The 22,841-nt window shown below is 43.2% G+C and overlaps 1 protein-coding gene across 1 annotated transcript; it reads right to left on the minus strand.

Annotated features, from left to right (window-relative positions):
- Positions 1 to 855: 855 nt before the first annotated feature.
- LOC117760770 (Krueppel-like factor 2) lies at positions 856 to 3,881 on the minus strand. Its single transcript, XM_034584066.1, has 3 exons — positions 3,388 to 3,881; positions 2,163 to 3,156; positions 856 to 2,050 (listed from the first exon to the last, which is right to left on the minus strand). The coding sequence occupies exons 1-3, from the start codon at positions 3,463 to 3,465 to the stop codon at positions 1,875 to 1,877; spliced, it is 1,248 nt and encodes a 415-aa protein (XP_034439957.1). The 5' UTR covers positions 3,466 to 3,881; the 3' UTR covers positions 856 to 1,874.
- Between the last annotated feature and the right edge of the window lie 18,960 nt (positions 3,882 to 22,841).

Consider the following 22,841-nt stretch of genomic DNA (forward strand, 5'->3'; position numbering starts at 1 on the left):
AGATTATTCTCTTCTCTCCCTCATGAACTTTCCTTCATCCTTGCGGCTCTTTTTTGGTTTATTTGAGACAGGGTTTCTCTTCCTCCGCCCCCCCCTCCATCACTCCCTCTCATTGTGGTTCGCCCCTGTGCCCTTGACGCAGACTCCATCTATATCGAGCCTCTGTAATTATGTCAGTGTAATGTTTGTATTTATAGGCAGCTGCCACAGCGCCCTGGCAGCCGCTCTGCCCCAGCTGGGAAGCATCAGTCTGATGCTGCAGGCCTGGATCTAACCAGCTTCTGAAAAGGGCTCACCTGCCACTCGACCTCCAAACAATGATCTGCGTGTCTATGAGAGAACCATTCTATATGTCTTGTGCATCACTTCATACACATTGCCCCCACATTTTCCATGACATTTCAGTATTTGTTTTCAGACTTTGTTTTGATCTTTTGTTTTTATCCCACATGCAAGTAAGAATGATTAGGATTAAACAATTTAAACCGAAGAATCACTTTTGCTTGACCTGGACACAACCTGTGAATAAATGTCACCTGACAAGATGTTGAAAGAAGACACTGATTTTTTGATTGTAACATTTTGGGGGCACTCACAACCCCCTTGTTATAGCAGGTCAACCAGTCTTATCTTCCACTGTCAGGTTCTTTCTTTTAAAACAAAGATTTGATCGAAAATTTTTATTTCGTTGAGGTTACTTGTCCCGCCTCACCTCTAGACCTCTGGGTTGACACTGTGTCAAGTGGTCACAGGCCCAAACCATCAACCTGTGTCTGTGCTTGTATTCACGTCAAGCACATCTTATATAGTTGTCAACCCTCCCCCCAGCTCTCAGTCACACTCAGGACTCATTCATCATGTTGTTCATTTAGTTTAATATGTACATTAAAATAAACTATTTACATTATGTAAAAAATTATATGTACAAGGTACATTTCAGTACATTTCTTCAAGATACAAACAAACAAGTCTTATTGCCAATAAGACTATTGACTGTGTAGCCCTTTGTCAATCAGCTGGTGTTGAGATGGCATGCACTTGTGACTGTAAGACCCTGACTTCAAATGCTAGAGGACAACAGACAGACTCACAGACACGACATTCAATTCAAGCCTTCAAGGAGGACAGAATGAAAGGCAGTTTTAGAACAAAACATTGTCTCAAAGCTTATTTCTTGTGCAGTTTACACTTACAATATAACACACAGAATAAAACTTTGATTGTCTTTTAGCCAGTGAAGAATATGGCACTCGTAAGATGTTTAATAATGTGTTATAGAAGGCATCAATGGTGAAAATACAGAAAAAAATCAGAGTTCTTCAAAGGAATGTCTGCTTCCAGTTGCTTCAGATGCATGTGCCTGACATGTTGAGTGGAATGTTCCTTTAGTCTGTTGTCTATATAAACAACAATCCATATAAAAACGTAGTACCAGCTACATAGTCAAAAAAATAAGTCTGAACAGAATTGATCTGTTACTGTCATATCTGGCAATTGCTACTCATTGTTTTGTGGTGTTTGTATGTGTGTGTGTATTGTCTCCCTCAAAAAGAACTTTTAAATAGATGTTTTTTTTTTACAAATATAATTGGAAGGCATTTGGTCTGGAAGCTCCTTTTGCCCCAAATAAAAATCACCATAATATTCCTATAAATATACCTGTAGGCATTACAGTGTGGTCAACAGGCTAGTGGCTTCATTATACTGTATGGCTGTTTCTCCTGCCATGGTACCACTACAGCTCATTCTCCTATAGGAACTTGTATCTATATATTTGCATAGCTTCGTTCTAAAGCTCATCGTAGGATTATGATAGTCCTTTTGTCAGGTCGCAGCCTTTAAGTCCTGCTCATCTTTGTCCCACAGGACTGTCGTTACATGTGCCTCTTCATGTGCAAGGCCAGGTGGTCGCTCCGGGAGAAGGCCCGTTCACACAGGTGACACTGGAACGGTCGGTGCCCAGTGTGCTTCCGGAAGTGACGCGTGAGCTCGTCTGAACGCGCGAACTTCCAGCCGCAGCCCTCCCAGCTGCAGTGGTATGGTTTCTCCCCTGTAAACACAGACACACGACAGGGAATCAGCATGTAGTTTGGATGCGTGCATGATAACAGGACGTATGAAATAATGGAAGGCGCGCCACATTCACTTTGTGCACATTTTACCTGTGTGCGTCCTGAGATGCGCCTTCAGGTGGGAGCTCTTGGTGTAGGTTTTCGAACAGCCGGTAAAAGTGCAGGTATGCGTCGCGGTCCGTTTCCTCGGCCAGGAGCGGCGCCCCCTCTTCGGCTTGGTGTCCATCATTTCCAGCGGGGAGGACGGAGGGGTGAGGAGGAGCCGCTGACCGGCCGCCGCTGGCTGCTGCTGCTGCTGCTGCTGCTGCATACTCATCGCTGCGTCTTCTGCGAACATACCCGCGAACTGGTGGTGGTGGTGCGCCCCTGTGAATGGGAGCTGCATCCCGTGGCTCTGGTGAGGGAATCCCCCGGGCGCGCTGCGGTGGTGGGAGTGGAAGCTCTGCGGGAAGGTCAGCGAGGTGGAGCCGCACACCTGAGGCTGGTGGCACTCGGAGCTCATCAGGTCGTCCGGGCTGAGCGGCGGCGTCATGCTGCCCACCGCGGCCTGCGGGGAGTTGGCCAGTCGCGGCTGCTGCTCGTAAGACATCATGCAGGACACGTTGCCCTCGTGCTTGATTTTGGCGCAGGTCTGGGGCACTAGACCCATGACAGGTCCGTATGTGTCCATGGAGGCGGGCTCCACCTTAATGCTAAGGTGGTCGGGGAATAAATCCTGAGTGGTCTGGAAAGGCGTTGAGCTGATCAGGAATCTGCCCTGCACGCTGAGACTGTTCCCAGGAAGGAAGCTCGCATCCACGTCGGAGCGAAGGAGCTCCGCCATCAGGCTGTTATAGGGTGGAGGAGGGCAGTTCATGTCAGGGACAGAGGTGTAGCTGGTCTGGGGCATCCCGGTGTGCTGCTGCTGCTGCTGCTGCTGCTGCTGCTGCTGGTACGACCCGGTCTCCTGGAGCCGATAGGAATCAGAGCCAGCTGTGTTTGCGAGAATGAACTCGAGATCCAAGAACTTATCCAGGTCCTCTTCGTCTTTTCTGCCCAGGCAGCTGCTGTCCAAGTCAACGCTGCTCATATTGGCTTTCCACCTCTGGAGCGAGGATAAGAGGACAGAATTAGTTTCAGAACCTATCAAGATCTTTTCACTGAATCATTTACCTCAAAACAAAAGGTCGAAAACACACAGGGTATCACGAAAAAGGCATAAAACATGTTTGTTAAAGTCTGAATAAGTTTCGAAGTAGCAGTAAAAAGTGAGAGTGAGTCAAATCTCACTGTCTGTGTATAGAAGAAATGTAAATATAGAAAGAGCGCAACTTACATCTTCCCAGCTTTTCTCCTTTTGGCTGGCGAATGTAGAGATTGATGGTAAAATGGTCCCACTTAAGGCCATATCCATGCCTTGTTAAAAAGAAAAAGTCACCTTAAATGTAGAGAAAAGACTTTCTCTGTTTAAATGAAATCACCAGCGTCCGCTGAGTTTCCAGAAAAAGCTTCGGATTGCGTCGCTTCTTCTGTCGTCTGATGAACTGCTGCTCCTGACTCATGTGGAGCTGTGCGCCTGGAAGGAGCTGCTTTCCTTATAAATATTGTTCTCTGCGCGCAGCACACCAATGCGAGGCTGGGGGAAGGAAGCGCGTCCAGGATGGGGACGCTGCGCACCGGCCAGTCCCCCTAAATTTAGCCTTGGTATAAAAGTACGAGTTTCCCTGCGAGTCAGAGGCAGAGAGATGGTGAGGGAGTCAGAGCAGGACTGCTGTGGAATGCTGCTTCTGCTCTGCTGCGGCCAGCTACTTAACCTCGGAGAAGAGGAAACCCGCCCCTCTGTCAAAACCTGTCCAACAAGTGGCAAGAGAGAGAGAGAGAGAGAGAGAGAGAGAGAGAGAGAGAGAGAGAGCCCCACTAAAAGACATAATATGCACATTAACACATTGTTGATAAAAGCAGCAACGAGGCTTTACACAAAGAGGAAGAGAGATTCTGCGGGTGCCATGCGTATTACGCATCTGGTTAAGGTGCGCTTTTACGCACACACATAACGCGGCATTCTTTCCACTAATTATCGTGTTCTTCAGCTGTGTGGTTGTTTACTTTGCACTGACGTAGATGACAGCAGTGACTGTCACTGCTACATACAATGCATCTCATGAAACCTCTCTCCTGTGCTCGGATCAGAATCCGATGCTTCTCCAATGCTTCCTCCCCGGCTGTCTGGTCCCGAGCGCAGGGTTTATGTTCTGCTGCGGCCTTCAGCCACCAGGCGCCACCACGGCTTCTCTCCTACTTCACAACACCCCTACATGCAGCTGTGTTCACGCTGGTGTAGAGAGCGAGGTCTAGCCGTCGTTCATCAGTGTGTTAAATGCCAGCTTCAAGGAGCTGGCTGCTTGTTCCAATCTGATTATGATTGGAATTTGATTATGATGCTCAGTGAAAATGGCAGTACTGAGATTGTGTGATGCTTTTAGTGATTTGATGAATACAAATGAATTCAGACATTATGTTTCATAAGTGGTAGAAATATTAAAATCCTCAACTTAAATAAACGCTACATGGTAAAATAGGATAATAAAAGTATAACTGTCACACTGATGCAACATCAGTTAAAGAATTATCAGTAAAATCGTCTTTGAGTGTTCACTGTTGATCATTGTTCCTGATGCATTCAGGTTAAGCAGCATTGTCCCTGGTGTGTCACACTTACACTGTAAAACTGCTCTGTTTTTATATGTTAGATAGCATCTTAAAATCTTTTTGCAACCTAGATGCACAGCTGTCAGATCAGATCAAGAAATAACACCACTCTACTTGCAGGGTTCTATTTGTGGTCATTTGGAGACAAAACTATTCAGTGATATGCTGCATGTAAGTACATTTTGACACATGTCAATTCAACCAAGAAAAAGGGTCAAATGGAGTCATGTTTCTTATCTTTACTCTTTTTGATGTGCTATTTTGTTGAAGGTTGATAAGTATTCATCAATTATTCGTTTTGTTTTGAAGTTTTGGATATAGTCAAGTCCTCCCTTTCTGTATCCAAATAGTTGTAGAATATATGTATTGCCTTTATTACATTCAGCACATTACTATATTCAGAGGATTCAAAGTTTACAGCCTGTTGATTAATATGTTAAAATGCTGATTTTGGTCAATATTCTGACATGTTTACTTTTTGCTATTTCCAACACACTTGAGTCCTGATATAACAGTGGAATGTGCACACAGTCCTCTGTTGCAATGGATCAGAACCAACTGCAAGGCCCTAATTATTTCATTTGTAAATGTACTTCTAACTAATTTGCATATAACCAACCATCTGATGCACCATAAATGTGGCACACAGGGTTGTCTATATGTTCATGTCAGGAATCCAGCCCTGCCTGCTTTCCTGCTCAGAGTGTGAGAAGCTGCCAAATCTTACAGAACCCACTCATCATAGGAAGTGTATGACTCAACAATCATTATTCCACTCAATATAGCACGGAAACAAACCTACGGTTAAAAGATCTTTTACTTCAGCTGACCTGCAGTTCTCCCACTTTTTTTTACTTTGTCTTTCTCTTCCTTCAAAATAAAATGTAAATGTGTCGTCCCTGCTGACACATAGCACCTTTCTTCAGTGTGTGAGCAGCTTCACTGAAGCCTTCAATGTCTCATGAGGAAAAGAGACAGATGTATTTCTACTGCGCTACCTGTCTGTCCTTGTTGAAACTTCTCCTTGGTCAACAAAGGCAGTTGTACAACCAGTTGGCGGCGTACATGTAAAGAACAGGGGTGTGTCTTATAACATACTTTACTTTTCAGATGTCAAATGTTAATTAGAGGCTGACTGGCCTTTGATAGTTATCCAATTTTTTTTTGGAGGCCTGGCATTCGTTGGTGATTTGGTGGCATTCCATTGTAGGTTGTCAGAGTAGATGTGCAGCCGTCATCAACCAAAGAGTTTAGTTTCTTTGCAGAAATAAAAAATAGACTGCTTTGAATATCCCACCATCATTACCAGTATAAAGCAATGAAACAAAAAGACGTGAACTTTTTTATGGATCAGTTCACACCCACACATGTTTCCACAGGGACAAACAGAGAGAAAGCAAACAGTCCCTACATAAAAAACCATGTATGTGAGATCCACAGAAGTGTAGTTATTCAACAAAAATTCCATTCACCCCGTAATATAAAAAAATCATCTTTGGACTGTGGGAGGAGGCTGGAGTACCAGGAGCAAACCCAGAGGATAAGATGCGAACATACAAACTCCACACAGAAAGAAAATGCATAGACAACACATGGGACGTGTAGCTTGAATCAGAGTTGAACATTGAAATACATCAAGATGCATCGTTGTTTCCTTTGTTGTTGCTCTTGTGAAAAATCGAGTGAATACCAAAGTAGACCATTGTCTCTGTGTGAACTGTTTAGAATTTAACAATTGTGTAAGGGTAATAAAATACATTTTTAAGTAAGTCAGGGATGTTCTAAGAAATTAAACTTTTTGTTTTTTTTAAATGAATGTTTATGAGAAGTGCCCTTGCCCCCCAAAAATGCCTGTTCACGTCCCTGATAGAGTGCATTGTATTCGGTATCAAATGTTACTGTTCTAGTTGTTTATTATTATTATGGTTCATGATGAGGTAGATGCTGTTTGCTGGTGGCTGAAGCTACACCTGCTAACTGTTACTACATCTGCAGAAGGGGATGGCTGAGGAAACATGGATGTAAAGGGAAAAACTTAAGTCAGTACTGGTGACAACAAAAGTCTTGGTAAATGACTCCACATGTACTAGTTTATATCTCCAGCGACAGATAAAGCAACACTTATCAGTGGTCTGACATTCCTCCAGGCTTATCAGACTGGAGAAACCACTGTCATGTGTTCTACCAACTCTCCAGTACTTGGATTTTATGTCTTACACATGCTTACATCTTACACTCCAACTCTGTACGACTGTGGCGACAAAAGTCATTTTACCTGTGACTACTACAACAAAGTTCAGTTTACCTGTAAAATTGTTTATCTCTGGATTATTGTGTTTAGCCAACGAGAAGCACATTGAATAATAAATACAATGTAAATTGCCACAGCCTAGCACTGTTCCTGAAAGCATCAAGTAAGCTATGGGCTCCTTGTCTGTTCCCTTGCTGGTTTTCAACTTCCAAATTTCAACGTACAAAATAAATCTGGTGTGTACAGTTTGTAGATCGAAGGCAAGTTGTGTTATTTTTCAACCTGGATCTTATTCTGATAACAGCAGCTAATCTGAATACAGGTCATGCTGACTTTCTTCTCAGCACCTCTGCTGTACACATTTGAGTCCAACCTACAGGTAAAAGACAAAGTAGCATCAACTAGCCTACTCTTAGCTATGGTACAGGTAACTTCATAGGGATCTACAGTATTTTTGGGGCAACCTTGCCAGCCGACCAAACAAGTTATATTTACCTTCAGTTGGACTTAGAGAGCAGCATTTGTCATGATTTAAAAATGAAATTTATTTAGGGAGGTTTGAGGGATTTGTGCTCCTTGCACATATGTTAGTCGTTGGAAATTGCAAAGTTTTCATGACCCGCAGTCAGAATGCGTATTGGACCCATGCAGGTTGAAAAAATATTTTTTTTTCTCTTTACTTTAAGCTACGAATATATCAAGTGATACTAATATCATTCCTTGCTGAGAATTACATGACTAAAATGTCATGCTGTTCCATTAATAAAAAGCCTGAAATATTGCAGCTGGGCACAAAATTTGAGGCACATTTCAACACTAAGATTTTTTGCACTTACTTAACAGCCTGCAGTCTATTACTCTCCCTGATCCTGATGCCATGTTCAGTTAAAGCTAATAAGGCGAAAGATCATCTAGAGGATTTAAATCTGTTACCATAAATACAAATGAACAATTGTTTTGTCCGTCTTTACTTGCCGGCAGGGGCAGAACTGGAGCTGTGGCAGGTGATAGATGCTGACTGATTCTTATTCTTCTCTCCAGGTTTTCACTGACAGAACATGCCATTAGTTTCTATCAGTCACTGCCACAGCCAGTGCTCTGCCTGCTGCAATCCCTTTGATAATGATAACATGCTTCAGCAGTTGTTCACCAGATGCAAAGAAACAGCTCGCTAACTCTGGCACCCTGCTCTCAGCAGAATGTAGTCTTCTTCCTCTATTTCCTTCTCCGTGTCTCATGTCATCACAAATAACTCAACCACTTTCATCTCCAGCTTGCTCTTCCTGTCTTCTCCTTTTCCAAACACACCATGAATCAGTGGATGAATCAGTAATCGCCCAAGTGGGCTAGGAGTCACCCGTGTTCATTTTGATGGTGCTGTGGCTACAACTGAATACATAGTGAACACATACTCGCAGCAGGAGTGCACTGTTTATTCAGTCAACCCCAGTTACCTTTTCACATGGCCTGAAGGCAATTTTATCCTTTGATTGAGATCTGTGGACCTGCACTGTTTGCTGTATGTGCTGATTCAGCCAGCAATTAAAGCTGTTCTCTACATGATCAACATACTTGATTTTACATGGAAATGTGTGCATCCATTTGCACTTGAGAGGCTGAGTCTGTGTGTTCTGGCTTTTCACACTATGATGAATGAATGTATTCCCATGTGGACGGGAACCCTGGCTGGCTGTCTGGATGTTTCTCTATGCGAGTGAGCCTCAGAGGTCCTCCCATGTGAACGCCTGGGTCTGTGCCATCAGCATAGACTGAGACAGATTGACATCATGGCACAACAAGGCTGCGAAAACAAGGCTGCCAGCACATGATCTTTACAGTCATGTGTGCCTAAAGACTTCCAAAATGATTCTTTGACATTTGGGGAAATACAGAGGTATATATTGAGTAATGCTGTAGAAGGGTCACTGAGGTTTGGTGTCTCATTTTCAGTGGGGAACACTGAGTAGAAGGATTGGCTAAAGTACTGTAGTCTTGTGACTGAGTGTCCACACTCAGGGATCAATAACACAGTATATACACAGTAGAAAGTAAGCAGTAAACACATGTTTTTAAATGCAGCATGTCTGTTTGCTGTGAAAGTGTCACCAGTCATACAGTGACTGTTGATATTTATAAGGTTTACAATGTTTATTGAGATTAATGCTTGTCTCCCCTGTTCTGCGATTTCATGTCACGTTTACACACAAATACATCACCCAGGGGAGTATAACAGTGTTGTTGTAGTGAGGCCTTCACAGTCAGAAAATCCATAAAGGAAAAAACCATAACAGTTATTTTTTTGAGGATGAATATGAGGAAAATCAATGGAAAGCACAACCAAAAACAAGTATTGATACATAGGCATTTAACAACATCCTATAAATAGTTTACAGTCTAAATTGTTTAAAGTAATGGGTGTGCGCTCTCTGATCTGCAAGTAAAGTATTGACACCTAATCACCAGACTTCTTCTAAGCCTTCAATTACATTCAGTTTCAATTTATTTATTTTTTACGTTTTTTACATTTTCAAGATTCTTGCTTTTCACAATATGTGCACATGCCATCATGTTTTAGGTTAGGCAGAGAAAGAAACTATTTCCTGCACAATCAACCACGTCTGGACATAAACCATCACCTGCAGAAACATCAAACATGAACATAATTCCTGGGATAGAGAGGCTGTAGGTTCAGCAAGATTGACACATTATCCTTATAAGTCATATATTTTATATATATTCTGATTTTGGTAATTGAAAATCAAAGGTAAACACTGTCTGACAAAAAGTAGTTATACCTCACAGTGGGCTCCTGATTCAAGCATGGCAGAGAGAAACAAATGACCCCTGTTTTGAAAGACTGGTCACCGTCATTAGGGAGATCATTGGCAAATCTGACAAAGACGATCTAAAGTGTGTAAATGTAGGAGGAATGTAGGTTTTCTAAAATTGACTCCTGCTCTTTAGGCCACAACCTTATTGATCATCCCTTTTACAACAATACATATTTTCACAATTGTGTATTTTTTGAAAAACTGTTTTTGAAGTGCTGTCGGTTTAAACCTGAGGGCACAGGTGCTGAAGAACCAATGAAAATAATTCCAATTATTGTGTTATTATTTTCTATGTTTTACATTATGGTAAATGGTTTTGTATTTATATAGAGCTTTTCTAGTCTTGATGACCACTCAAAGCTCTTTACAGTACAGTTTTACATTCACCCATTCACACACACATTCATACAGTGCATCTATTAGCAGCACTTTGTTGTTCTATGAGGGGAAATTCGGGGTTCAGCATCTTGCCCAAGGACACTTCAACATGCAGATGGGGAAGACTGGGGATCGAACTGCCGACCTTCAGGTTGGAGGACGACCGCTCTACCCCTCAGCCGCATCATTACCTTGATCAAGTAACATTGTACTAATTAAAGTGAAACCTTGCTTCCAACAAGGTCATTAAACTGAGTGTGAAACCTCCTCTTTCTGCCAGGAGGAAGAGGAGGGCTGCATATCACATGTTTCAAAATCTGACAATCTCACTTTACACAGGCAATGCTCAGCTAATGGGAGGTGTGAAAGTTTGTTCTTCTGTATCCAGCTCTACCGCAACTGCTTCTCGTGTGAACAATTGAAACCTTTCAGCAAACGCTGTCTGAAATTGTTATGCAACATTATTATTTCATGATTATTTTCAAAGCAAAACTTCCAGTCACTCGCTGGTTGAAGTGTTTCCCATGTGAATATTTGCCTCTTCTCTCTGGTTTATTTCATTGTATGGACTATATGTTTGGGTTTTGCAGTCTTAGTCTCAACCAGAAAACAAAAGGTTGGTGAACGTATCGGTAAACATGTGGAAAATCAGAGCAAACAGTTAGTATAAAGCAGTTTCTCTACAAATGTTCTTCCATTGAGTATGAAGTCAGTGTCGTGTGACGGTTACAAAACATGTTAAAAGCAGCGCTGCTCCCTATAAACACAGAACTTCAGGAGTACACACAATACTACACCACTCTGATATCAGTGAGCAATCAATTCACTCTGGCTTACAGAGTGATAAAGAAAAGTATCAGTTGTCAGAGGATTATCAGGGTGATGTGTTTCAGCTAAGAGCCTGGATTTCTTATTGAAAACACACAGAGCTTTCTCCCTCTGTCAGAGTTATTGCACTCTGAGTGGCTCTCCTCAACACACATAGTTTATCTCTTTGTTAAACTTCTTGGAAACACCTGCTTTGACTTCTCCACTTTCCTCTGCACGGCAGGAAAGCAGTGCTGTTCTGTGTGTGTGTGTGTGTGTGTGTGTGTGTGTGTGTGTGTGTGTGTGTGTGTGTGTGTGTGTGTGTGTGTGTGTGTGTGTGTGTATGAGAGAGAGAGAGAGAGAGAGAAAGAGAGAGTGTGGAGACAAGCTTCTGGCCGAGGCAGAGCAGTGTTGGAGCAGTGAGTGAGACTGTGAGACAGAGAGTGGGCTCCTGCTTCAGCTTATATAGGCGGGTATTTTTAAACCCACACCCCCTTCCTTATTCCTTATTACTGCACTTCCTCTCCCACTTGCTCAGGAAGCCCACTTGGCTGAGTTTCCTGCCGGCACGCCGTGCCGACTCGGAGGGAACCGATAGCACTGAGAGGGCCAGGCACTGGGGGAGAGAGACACAGAAACAGAGAGGCAGGGAGAGAGCGAGAAAGAGGGGAAAACTGGCACTTGTTCAGAGTCTGACATGCGAAGACCTGGGCCTCTTCCAGCCCTTGTTAAAGTGTCCCTCCAGAATACCTGGAGAGAGAGAGAGAGAGAGAGAGAGAGAGAGAGAGAGAGAGAGAGAGAGAGACAAAAAGGGAAAACAAAAAGAGAGCAGCACAGGGCAGGTCTGCGAGGGGACGAGCGGGAGGTGAAGCACTGATACACACGAAACAATGAGCTGTTGCTTTGATTAATAGACTGTGGAGTGATCTGCTGTCAGCAATTTGGTTTAATCTTTTCATAGCTGTTATGACTTAAACATCATAAAACACAGTGTAGTTTTTCATCTTTAAAAAAATCCCATATTTTTATTCCTCTTTGTCATATTATTGTCCATAAATTATGGTGTGAGTCACATCAGTGACTCACACTATCAGACCGGGTGGCATGTTTACACATGCACTGTAGTTCATTTTGACTGTTTCTATTTTCCACTATTTCCTCTTACAGTGACTAGCTGTTTGAGGAAATAACTGCATAACTTTGTTACCAAATAAAAAATGTATTATATAGTAGGAGCCAGTGGGCTTGGGGTTAAGCACATCACCTTACCATCCCCTTTTGTGGCCACAAGTCAGACTTCTCAACCCAGAAGCTTCAGCCTTTTTGAACCAATGTAAAGTGCACCCAGAGCAACACAGCCAAGTCATTTATGTACAGTATGTTCACTATTGCATCCCATTTCATCCGTTATTACATGTCATCAGAAGAGGGCCTGAATGATAGAATTTGTTATTGTATGCTTTATAGCAACCTATGTATCTGATAGTGGTGTGTAATGACATTGTTATCAAGAGTGTTGGTATATATTCACTTCTGCTTCATGGCACCCTTTGATGGGTCATTAGTGAAGAGAATAACATGTTATGCAAGCTTAATGTCTGGTGATGTATGAGAGCACACCAGTGTACAGTTGAAACAGGAACGAAGGAGAAAACAGAAAAACCCTGGTAGGAAAAGGAGGGGGAGGATTCCATGCATAGTTGTGGCCTGAGTTGGAATAAGTTGAACTTAAGTTACAGTGGAGAGCTGGAGTTTATAGGGAATCTGGAAAGTACAGTAGTTTAGGTAGAAACATAAAGATGCATCATTTTAACAAAAGTAGTGTTCAGAAAAAAAGGATTAATACTTGTACACAGCACATAGTGATGGAAATGCTGTGGGTGCTGAAAACACATCAGTCAGCTGCACCAGGATTCCCGGAGTTTCTCAATATTTATGCAATTCATGCAAGCAGAAATATGCTCTTGTATAGAGAGAGTTATGTACATTTGAGAGTTAATGGTCAATGTAGAGGGAAAGCCAAGAGGAGCAACAAAGCATTTTACTTGGGAGAATCCTTTCAGGATGTGCTTTCCTGAGTTTATCTTGAGTTGCAGAAGGTTCAGTTGAGGTAGAAGGATAGAATTGCTGGCATAGATATAAACATTTATTTTTAAAAAACACTTCTTTTGCACAGCTTTTTTTTTTATTACAAAAGACATTTTATATATATATATATATATATATATATTATTTTTAAAATATATATATATATATTCAGTAGCTCAATTTACACAGATATTACTTCCCCATCCTCATCAACCAGCACTGATTATTAAAACACAGAAATTAAATGCCCACCAAATAAAACTACAAATAAAAACAACTAAAACGGATTAAAAAAACATCCACCCAGCAACATAAAAGTAGACTAAGACTAAAAAAGATTAAAATCCCTCCTTACACATGTTTGGTTGGAGCCTTGTATTTTCTGTGGGATAAAAGAGAGAGAACACATTCATACATTGTCCCTCAGTTACTATTGAGTGTAGCTGACTGCTCTTCTGATATGTAATAAACAAGGCTGTCCATTGGAAAAAACATCCCACTCCAAAAAACAACTTTTGTCCACCATTGTGTGGAAGTTTTTTATGGACCAAGTTAACCAGTATGTTGTTTTTTTTAAATCAATCTCGTCACACCAGATCAACTATCAATTTAAGTTTAATACACAAAATATACACAAAGAACAGCTGCTGGGGTCAGATTTGTCCAAAACAAGGGGTTCTTTCCTGTACTGTAAGTTTGTAAGGCCCAAACACATTCCTCCCATACATCTTCATCATTAACACTGATGGTCCTGTTCCAACTGCTTCATAGGTGCTTCAAGATTGTGTCCATTACAGTTCTGCAAACTATTACTAAATCGATCAATCAAATTTTATTTGTATAGCCCATATTCACAATTCACAATTTGTCTCATAGGGCTTTAAAAAGCTGTGACATCCTCTGCCCTTAACCCTCAACAAGAGTAAGGAAAAACTACTAAAAAGAAAAAACTATTAAATACAATGCTCAATTGCTCCAACGAGGTCCATATCCTTTGTTAATGTTTGTATTATTACAGTGTTGGGTTTGAGCCTAAATGAAGTACATAGCAACACTATGAAACACACCAAACAAGTCTCCTATCACTCTAACTCCTTGTTCTTCCATGTGCAAATTAGAGCATGTTCTGGAAAAGTTCTAATTTAGTTTCACCTACTTCTATAACAACCACAGACGTTGGTTCACCTGAGTGCTCCCTATGAACGCAGTTCTTGCTGGGTGGGAAGTTGCTGAGGGATCACTCTGTGGTAGATGCCCTACAATCTATCGTCTGTTGACTACATGCATATCTGAGGATAGACAAGGCCGTCCATACATAGCCTTCCCAGCAGTGATACAAAGGGCAGGGCAGGGAGTCGAGGTCATTTGACATACATGCAGACGTGTTTATGTGACACAGCCCTTCCACAATGCTTCTCTACTTTCTCTACTTTCATTAGCCATGCTCTGTTCTGTGGCTGATCAACGGGCTGACTCTGCGACAAACGTGATCACGGACAGCGAGTTCTTCACTGACCCCTTGGCTGTAGACTTCTCAAGTTATTCTGGGTCGATCAACCCGTTTGATCTGTTTGTGGCTATTGAAATTATTTTTTACAATTCCATCATTATGTCATTTCTTTTGTTTTCTCAGGTCTTTAGTTGGTTTCATTTCAAATTAAAAAATGTTCTACTTCCATGAAGTCTTGAAGCCAACATGCATCCCAGCCTCCTCTTCATCACTAAATGTATGATAGCCAGAGAGCAGTGGTTAGCTGAGGAAATGTTGTGGCTCGCAGTTGGTTTAGAGTGTGTTATTATTGTTTTTCATCATGGCCCTGGAGACCAGCATTCACGTCCTCTCAGACCTGCAATAATGTCCACCTCTTCATTCAGCATCATTTTTCTCCCGATCTGTAAATGTTACCTAAATGTTCCCCAACCTTAGCTATAGCATAATTGTCATGCACAGATACTGTAGAAGGCAAGTTTTCCGGCATTTAACTCGTAACATAACTTGGGGGTTTTGTGGGATGAGTAAAACCTTTTACTCACTCTGGATGTTGTGGAATTTCTGGGTAATTAATACAAAGGCAAAGAGCATAGCATTTTACAACTTGTTTCTCACATTCATGAGATGATTTTCAGCCCAATGAGAGGTTGTTTTCACAACGAGGTTTCGCTGTGAAAAAACATAACAAAATACCCGAGCTTCACACTGGTTTGAGACTCAAATATCATCAGCTTGAAATCCTCTCGCTGGATCTGTTTTATGTATCCTTGAAGAAGACTCAAAATCTAGCAGTAGAACACAGTCCTGAGGACATGGATGAATATGTATGGTGTCAAAACTATTCATATGTCATATGCATATGTTTCATGGCAGAGAGCATCCTGCTGGCTTGATTCCTTTTCACATGTGAACAAGTGGGAAACAGCAACAAGCAGTAGCTCATACAAACACTTCACCTGCCATGAAAACCCATTATTACTCACTCTCTGTTGCTTCTGGCAGTTTGGTGTAATTTTTGGAAGAAATCACACAAACACATCTTGTAGCAGTTGGTGGCCATTTTAAAGAGGAGTTTTATAATATTATACATTTACAAGAGAGGTTTTATGAGAGTTGTAAAGTTAAGCAAAGTGCTCGGGGCAGTTAGGAGCTGTGAGGTCACTGTTACCCAGTTAGGGAATAATTGGTTTGTGTGTGTGTGTGTGTGTGTGTGTGTGTGTGTGTGTGTGTGTGTGTGTGTGTGTGTGTGTGTGTGTGTGTGTGTGCATATGCCAAGGAGTTATTGGCTGTCAGTATCATAGTAGTTTATATCAATATACAATTCATATCTGTAAATTTGTGTGTATGTTGTCTGTGTGTGTGTGCTAAAGTTAGGCTAAAAACTGGTCAACTAGTTGATAAGTAGACCTAAATTCACTGTATGGTCACCATTGGGTTTCAGAGCGAAATCAGTGACATGCGTGCAGAGGCAGGCGCCAGAGAATGTCCCAAAACGACAGAGCTTATGAGGAGATCAACATGAACAGTTGTTTTTGTGTCTACAATTACAAAAAAAGGGTGGAAATTGTTTACTATTCCAAGAAGGAAACTCATTCCAAAAATCAGGCCAGAACTCTGGATTGTATGAAGTCCATTTTTATGTTTTCACATAAAAATTGCAGGAATAAAGGCTGGTTTTAAGGTCAGACAGCCCACTGTTACTATGTGTTTAATGATTAATTTGTATTTGATATGACAGCTGATGGGAGCTGACTTTACAGCCAGTATAATGCAAATGTTTGTGTGCGTATGTGTATGAGCATGTGAGGATACATGTATGTATATGTGTTGACTGGCACATTTTAAAAAGCTACTTGAGGATCCTATTGATAAGGTTATACAGAAAGAGAAAAAAGATTAGTGGGTAACACTCCGCCTGTAATATAACACACACACATACATATCCCACACACACAAACAAGCCAGCAGAATGTTTTCATTATGGAGGTAAAAGGTGAAGAGTAACAGCTTTCTGGCTTCATGAAAACAGACCTCATTTTCACTCTTTGTCTTACTTCCTATCTTCTCGTCTTTCTCGCCTGTCAATAGCAGAAACAACGAGACACAACCACACTGTGGAGGAAACCTGCTCTAGGAAATACACAATCGTAACCACACTCTCAATAACCACACATCACAGTACTCTAACATCGAGAGGGCCTTTCATGTTTTTAATTTCCCATATACTGTAGATTCCCCATACACGTTTGGAAGGGTAGAGTGAGGCGATGGGGTTTCTTTTGGTTGCATTGTGTAACCTCACCACTAAATCCTAGACACTGAACCTTTAATGTGGTCGACCAGTCACGTGGACAGAGTCAGTGGATAAGGGACAGTGTATAGATGGTGGAGTAGGATTGATCCTGGGTTTTGAGGACATGTTCCCATCCCACATCCTACCAACCATTAGTTTCTTTCAACTATGACCACTATCTAACCCAACCTTTATTTAATAAGTTTATCTAAACCTGATTAAAAGCGTGGCCATAGACAATGCTCATGTTAATTTGCACTGGTCTTTTGTGTGGTTTGGAAAGCACCTATATCGATCAAATAGTATGAGTATATAAAATGCTAATAAAGACTGTTAATGCTACCGACATATTGAAATTGAATATATGTAGCAAAGGCTGAAATATACAGTACATTGCTCATGAATATCTCTGTTAAAGTCTTGGTCCAGAATCACTTACTCCACCTTTAATTGGACAAGGTAGACCTGGGGAGTTAGAGATCAACAAGGCAGAGCACAGTGTCCAGAGGTTGTTAGAAGAGGAAATTATAAGGTTGAGCTGAAATTTTCTGGAGCTGAACCACAGTTGGAAGTCTTTGGATAAACTCTTAACATCCCAGACAATCTCTCTCCCTGTTTCTCTGTCTCTCTCCTTTCCTCTCACTTTTTATTTCCTTCTCTTTCTGAAGATGCCAAAGCCACAGGATTGCTGTTGGGATGGCATGCCAGAAACCCAGTCTCCCTTTTTATTGAGGTACAGGAATTGCAGAGTGAAAGCATCAATGTCGGGGCTAACTTTTTCAGCAAAGAGAGGAAGATGGTTTACAGAAAATAAAGTAAAAGAGGACAAGAGAGAGAGAGAGAGAGATGGGAAATCAGAGACAGAAGTACAAGCTATGAGACAGTCACAGATCAAGACAGACAAAGATTTCTAGGCCCAAAGGATTTTCATGTGCAACTCTTGACCACAAACTCAGTCTCTCTCTAACATGTCTCCTTAAACTGTGCCAGCTGTCCAAATAGTCTGTCCTGGCTGCTGAACAAGTTCTCCACTGTACTCCTACTTTGTACTCCCTGTTGTACCAACACTGCCCTTACTGCTCTCCAACATTTTCAGGCCCAGAATACCAAGGCTCCCCAACCACAAATTACTGTAGCATTCCTGTGCTGGATTCTTCAGCCCAAGCCTTTGGAGGGTCATTCATGCCATCACTTATGACATTAAAATCGTGCATATTTTTCTTTAAGAGAGTTTTTCTGCAGACAGTTTTAGTGGAACCAAGGCAACCTCACAGAATCAAAGGTACAATAAGTCCCAGAAGAAGGATGCCCGTGGTCAACAGAATGCTGTAACAGGGTTTTACAAAAACCTTTCCACCCACGTCACACACTTATTGATTACATGTTGAAACGAGCTGAACCGTGGCCGGTGACCTTCAGTTCACTTCAAGATTAGAACTGGATTTCTAATTGCATTTTTTTAAATTAGCAAAGGTTGAATGTGGATCCTTAGAGTAAAAGTGTGACGTCTTAGTTAAGTTATCTTTTTCTGTTTTAACTAAGGCTGTCAAAATTTAACGCGGGGATGATTAATTTGTGGAATTAACGCATTAATTTTTTTAACCCATTAACTCATGCGCAGAACTGCAGCAGAAGCTGCAGCTGCAGTTGGTTTGTACCGAGCTGGAGTTTCTGTGGCCCCCTTCCACTCTGCTCTCACTTGAACTAATAAACACTCATCACTAGTTATCAGGACCTGATCAGCACAGGAAGTAACTTAGTGTTTGTTTGATTCGCTCCAGAGTTTATGAGGCTGCATTTAAACATCATGAAAATGACACGCAGACATGATCCGACACCATCGATTCATAACTAAACCCATGACCGTACGTTTGACACCTAAATCGTCCCAATAAAAAATGAACTATGAACGTGAACTAGTTCATTTTCATCTGCATGAACTGAACTTGGAACTCGTTCTTTTTAAGTGTGAACTGGCTCAACACTGCTTCTACAGATTCAGATTTCACATTCACATTTAATTGTGTAAAGGTTTGGTTGTTTGTTTGATTTAATAAAAGGGTAAAAAAAAAATCTAAATAACATCATCCTATGTTTGCTCAGAGGCATAGCAAAGAGACAGCCACATTTTTACCTATATGGACCTCGTTGGAGCAATTGAGCATTGTATTTAATGTTTTGTTTTTAGTAGTTTGTCCTTACTCTTGTTGAGAGTCAAGGGCAGAGGATGTCACACCTTGTTAAAGCCCTATGAGACAAATTGTCATTCATGAATATGGGCTATACAAATACAATTTGATTGATTGATTTAACTATGGTGTGGTATGTTTTAGTTTTATTTTATTTTACTTTTCAATCTTAATAACTCTTATCATTTGGACTTGTCATCAATAACAAAACAAATGTTAAATGTATATATCCGCCTTCTGTCATTTATCTTTCCGTTCCCACAACAATATACAGAGAAAATGGGGATTTTTTGGGCATTAAGAAATGGTGATTAATTGTGAATAATCAAAGTTAATCGTTTGAAAGCCCTAGTTTTAACACATTTTCAGTTAATTCCTATTTGATTTTGTTACTTACCCTTGTGTCTCATTTGACTTTTTCTGTATGAGTGTGTTGAGAAAAGGTAAAGGTTTCCTCAAAGGAAAATTCAGAATGACGGTGCTGTAACCTTTATCTAACTGGGATCGTTGGTGTGTCCTTTTCTCCTGTGTAAAACTATTTTAAAGGCCACACACACACTGGAAGTACACTCACAAGGTATGTTCTTTCCTTCACACAAACAACTTTTAAAAGTCATCACTGCGCACACACACACACACACACACACACACACACACACACACACACACACACACACACACACACACACACACACCTCTGTTTAACATATGTTCATATGTCAAAAACTGCATATCTCTAAACTGTGGCTCAAGAGGTAGAGTGGGTCGTCCACATCTCACAAGGTCACCCCATATTACCCCTACAAATATGACAGCAAAATGTATTAAGTAAAATTTAAAAAATTGTGAATTTCACTCCTGTTGTAGGCTACATTCAGGCAAGGAGCTCATCTTAAAAGAAGCAAAAACATCTTATTGTTAACTGACCAGCATTCGTTGCAAACTGTGATGTGACAGTTACTGGTGGTTATTTCAGATAAAGACGTGAAAGCCTTTTGTTTCCGGAACTTGTTTGAAACCTGTGTTTTTCACTTTGACTGGTGGTGAGCTTGTGGTCGGGTGCACTCTAAGCTGCTGGCTTCACAGTGTATTCACACTTCATTGCTAGGAGTTTCATTAGTTGGAAAGGAGGAGGACCTTCTCTGTATATCTGTCAATGTGTGCACTCAGGTGTTACGGTGCAAATTTGCACACATTTTCAGAGGTTGTGTGTACGTATGTGGTAGGCAGACCACATGCAGGTTTAATTAGCATCGCTTCAACAGGATGTGTGGTCTGCAAACCTCAGAAGAGGTTTTATCACTTGGCTTAGTTAATACTGGCTGACACCTATGCTCTACAACATAAAGTACATAATCTGTGATTATATATGTGATACCGTCAGACAGGAATATAAAATTATTTGAAACCAGCTTTAAGAATACTATAAGAATACTTTGTAGTAGTAATAGTAGTAGTAGTAGTAGTTTTCAAGGGATACTTTGGCTATGGTGATTGTGTAATCTGTACAAGTGCACATGGTTGACACAATACTAGATACAGAGCAAATTAATCTTATATGCAAGCACCAAGCAAATCAACAGTAAAAACACACAGCTGTGTCTACATGACTTCAGAAGACATTGTATTGACTTATATCCATTTCCTTGACACTTACTCTAACTGTAACTGTAACTCTAACTGTAACTGTAACCAAACCTAACCCTATCTTAACCTAACCAACCTTAACCAAACCTTAAAACACCTCAAAATGTAATGTTGTATATTGGGGATTTGCTCTGTGTCATCATCAGGAAGACATGTGACTATTTAGCTACCAACAACTGCATATATATATATATATATGCACTTGTGCATATATATATATATATATATGTGGAGGTGAGGGGGCTGGGAGAGCACCCTCACCTGCTAGAGAGGATCAATCAGCGCAGGTGAGAGCTGTTAGCTGATTGGTCCTCGTGCTTAAAAGGCAGCGTCTGCACTGCCTCAGGACGAACCCAGAGACGCAGACACTGGAGAGACGCAGACACTGGAGAGACGCAGACACTGGAGAGACGCAGACACTGGAGAGACGCCCGGACTGAGCTGCAAAGCCAGTCTACTTTAAGTTGTAGTTTGAATTTATGTTTATTTGTGAATAAAGAATGTTTAAGAGGAACACTTCCGTCTCTGGCCGTGTGTGGGAGAGCCCCGTGGCAAGGTCATTTGCCACACTGGCGCCCAACGTGGGGCTCCACACAGCCACAGACGTGGACGAGCAGGCGGTATGGGAACTGGTACCGAGGATGGGGGACCTGGTGACTGCGTACCGGGAGGAGAGCGCGAGGACCAGGCGAGAGCTGGAGGCGCTCCTGAGGCAGGTGAAGATGGAGGCGATGACGTCGACGGATGCTCCGGTCTCCAACCCCCTTCCGGCCCCTGCACCAAGGCTGGCGGTAAAGCCAGCATCCCCTGTACCCGCACCAAGGTCGGCGGTGAAGCCGACGCCCCCTGTCCCTGCACCCAGGCTGGCGGTGAAGCCAGCGTCCCCTGTCCCTGCACCAAGGCTGGCGGTGACGCCAGCGTCCCCTGTCCCTGCACCCAGGTCGGCGGTGAAGCCGACTCCCCCTGTCCCGGCACCCAGGCTGGCGGTGAAGCCAGCGTCCCCTGTCCCTGCACCTAGGCTGGCGGTGAAGCCAGCGTCCCCTGTCCCTGCACCTAGGCTGGCGGTGAAGCCAGCGTCCCCTGTCCCTGCACCTAGGCTGGTGGTGAAGCCAGCGTGCCCTGTTCAGGCACCGAGGTCGGCGGTGAAGCCGACGCCCCCTGTCCCTGCACCCAGGCTGGCGGTGAAGCCAGCGTCCACTGTCCCTGCACCTAGGCTGGCGGTGAAGCCAGCGTTCCCTGTCCCTACACCCAGGCTGGCGGTGAAGCCAGCGTCCCCTGTCCCTGCACCCAGGCTGGCGGTGAAGCCAGCGTCCCCTGTCCCTGCACCTAGGCTGGCGGTGAAGCCAGCGTCCCCTGTCCCTGCACCTAGGCTGGTGGTGAAGCCAGCGTGCCCTGTTCAGGCACCGAGGTCGGCGGTGAAGCCGACGCCCCCTGTCCCTGCACCCAGGCTGGCGGTGAAGCCAGCGTCCACTGTCCCTGCACCTAGGCTGGCGGTGAAGCCAGCGTTCCCTGTCCCTACACCCAGGCTGGCGGTGAAGCCAGCGTCCCCTGTCCCTGCACCCAGGCTGGCGGTGAAGCCAGCGTTCCCTGTCCCTGCACCCAGGCTGGCGGTGAAGCCAGCGTCCCCTGTCCCTGCACCCAGGCTGGCGGTGAAGCCAGCGTCCCCGGGCCCCGGACCCAGGCTGGCGGTGAAGCCAGCGTCCCCTGTCCCCGCACCCAGGCTGGCGGTGAAGCCAGCGTCCCCTGTCCCCGCACCCAGGCTGGCGGTACAGCCAGCGTCCCCTGCAGTTCCTGCGTCGGCGGAGAGACCGACGCCTGCAGCCCCTGTCCCAGGTCCCCTGTCGGCGGAGAGGCCGACACCGGCAGGCCCGGTACCTTTTGCCGGGGCGCCCGGGCGGCGTCGCCCACCTGGCCGGCCTCCGGAGAGCCGCGGTGGATGGGCTTCCTCTCCTGGTCCGTTGGGGGGGGGAGTAGGTCAGGCCGGGATAAATCCCTGGCCTGAAATTTGCGGTGGAGGTGAGGGGGCTGGGAGAGCACCCTCACCTGCTAGAGAGGATCAATCAGCGCAGGTGAGAGCTGTTAGCTGATTGGTCCTCGTGCTTAAA

Source organism: Hippoglossus hippoglossus, chromosome 4 (assembly GCF_009819705.1).
Source record: "Hippoglossus hippoglossus isolate fHipHip1 chromosome 4, fHipHip1.pri, whole genome shotgun sequence".
NCBI lineage: Eukaryota > Metazoa > Chordata > Actinopteri > Pleuronectiformes > Pleuronectidae > Hippoglossus > Hippoglossus hippoglossus.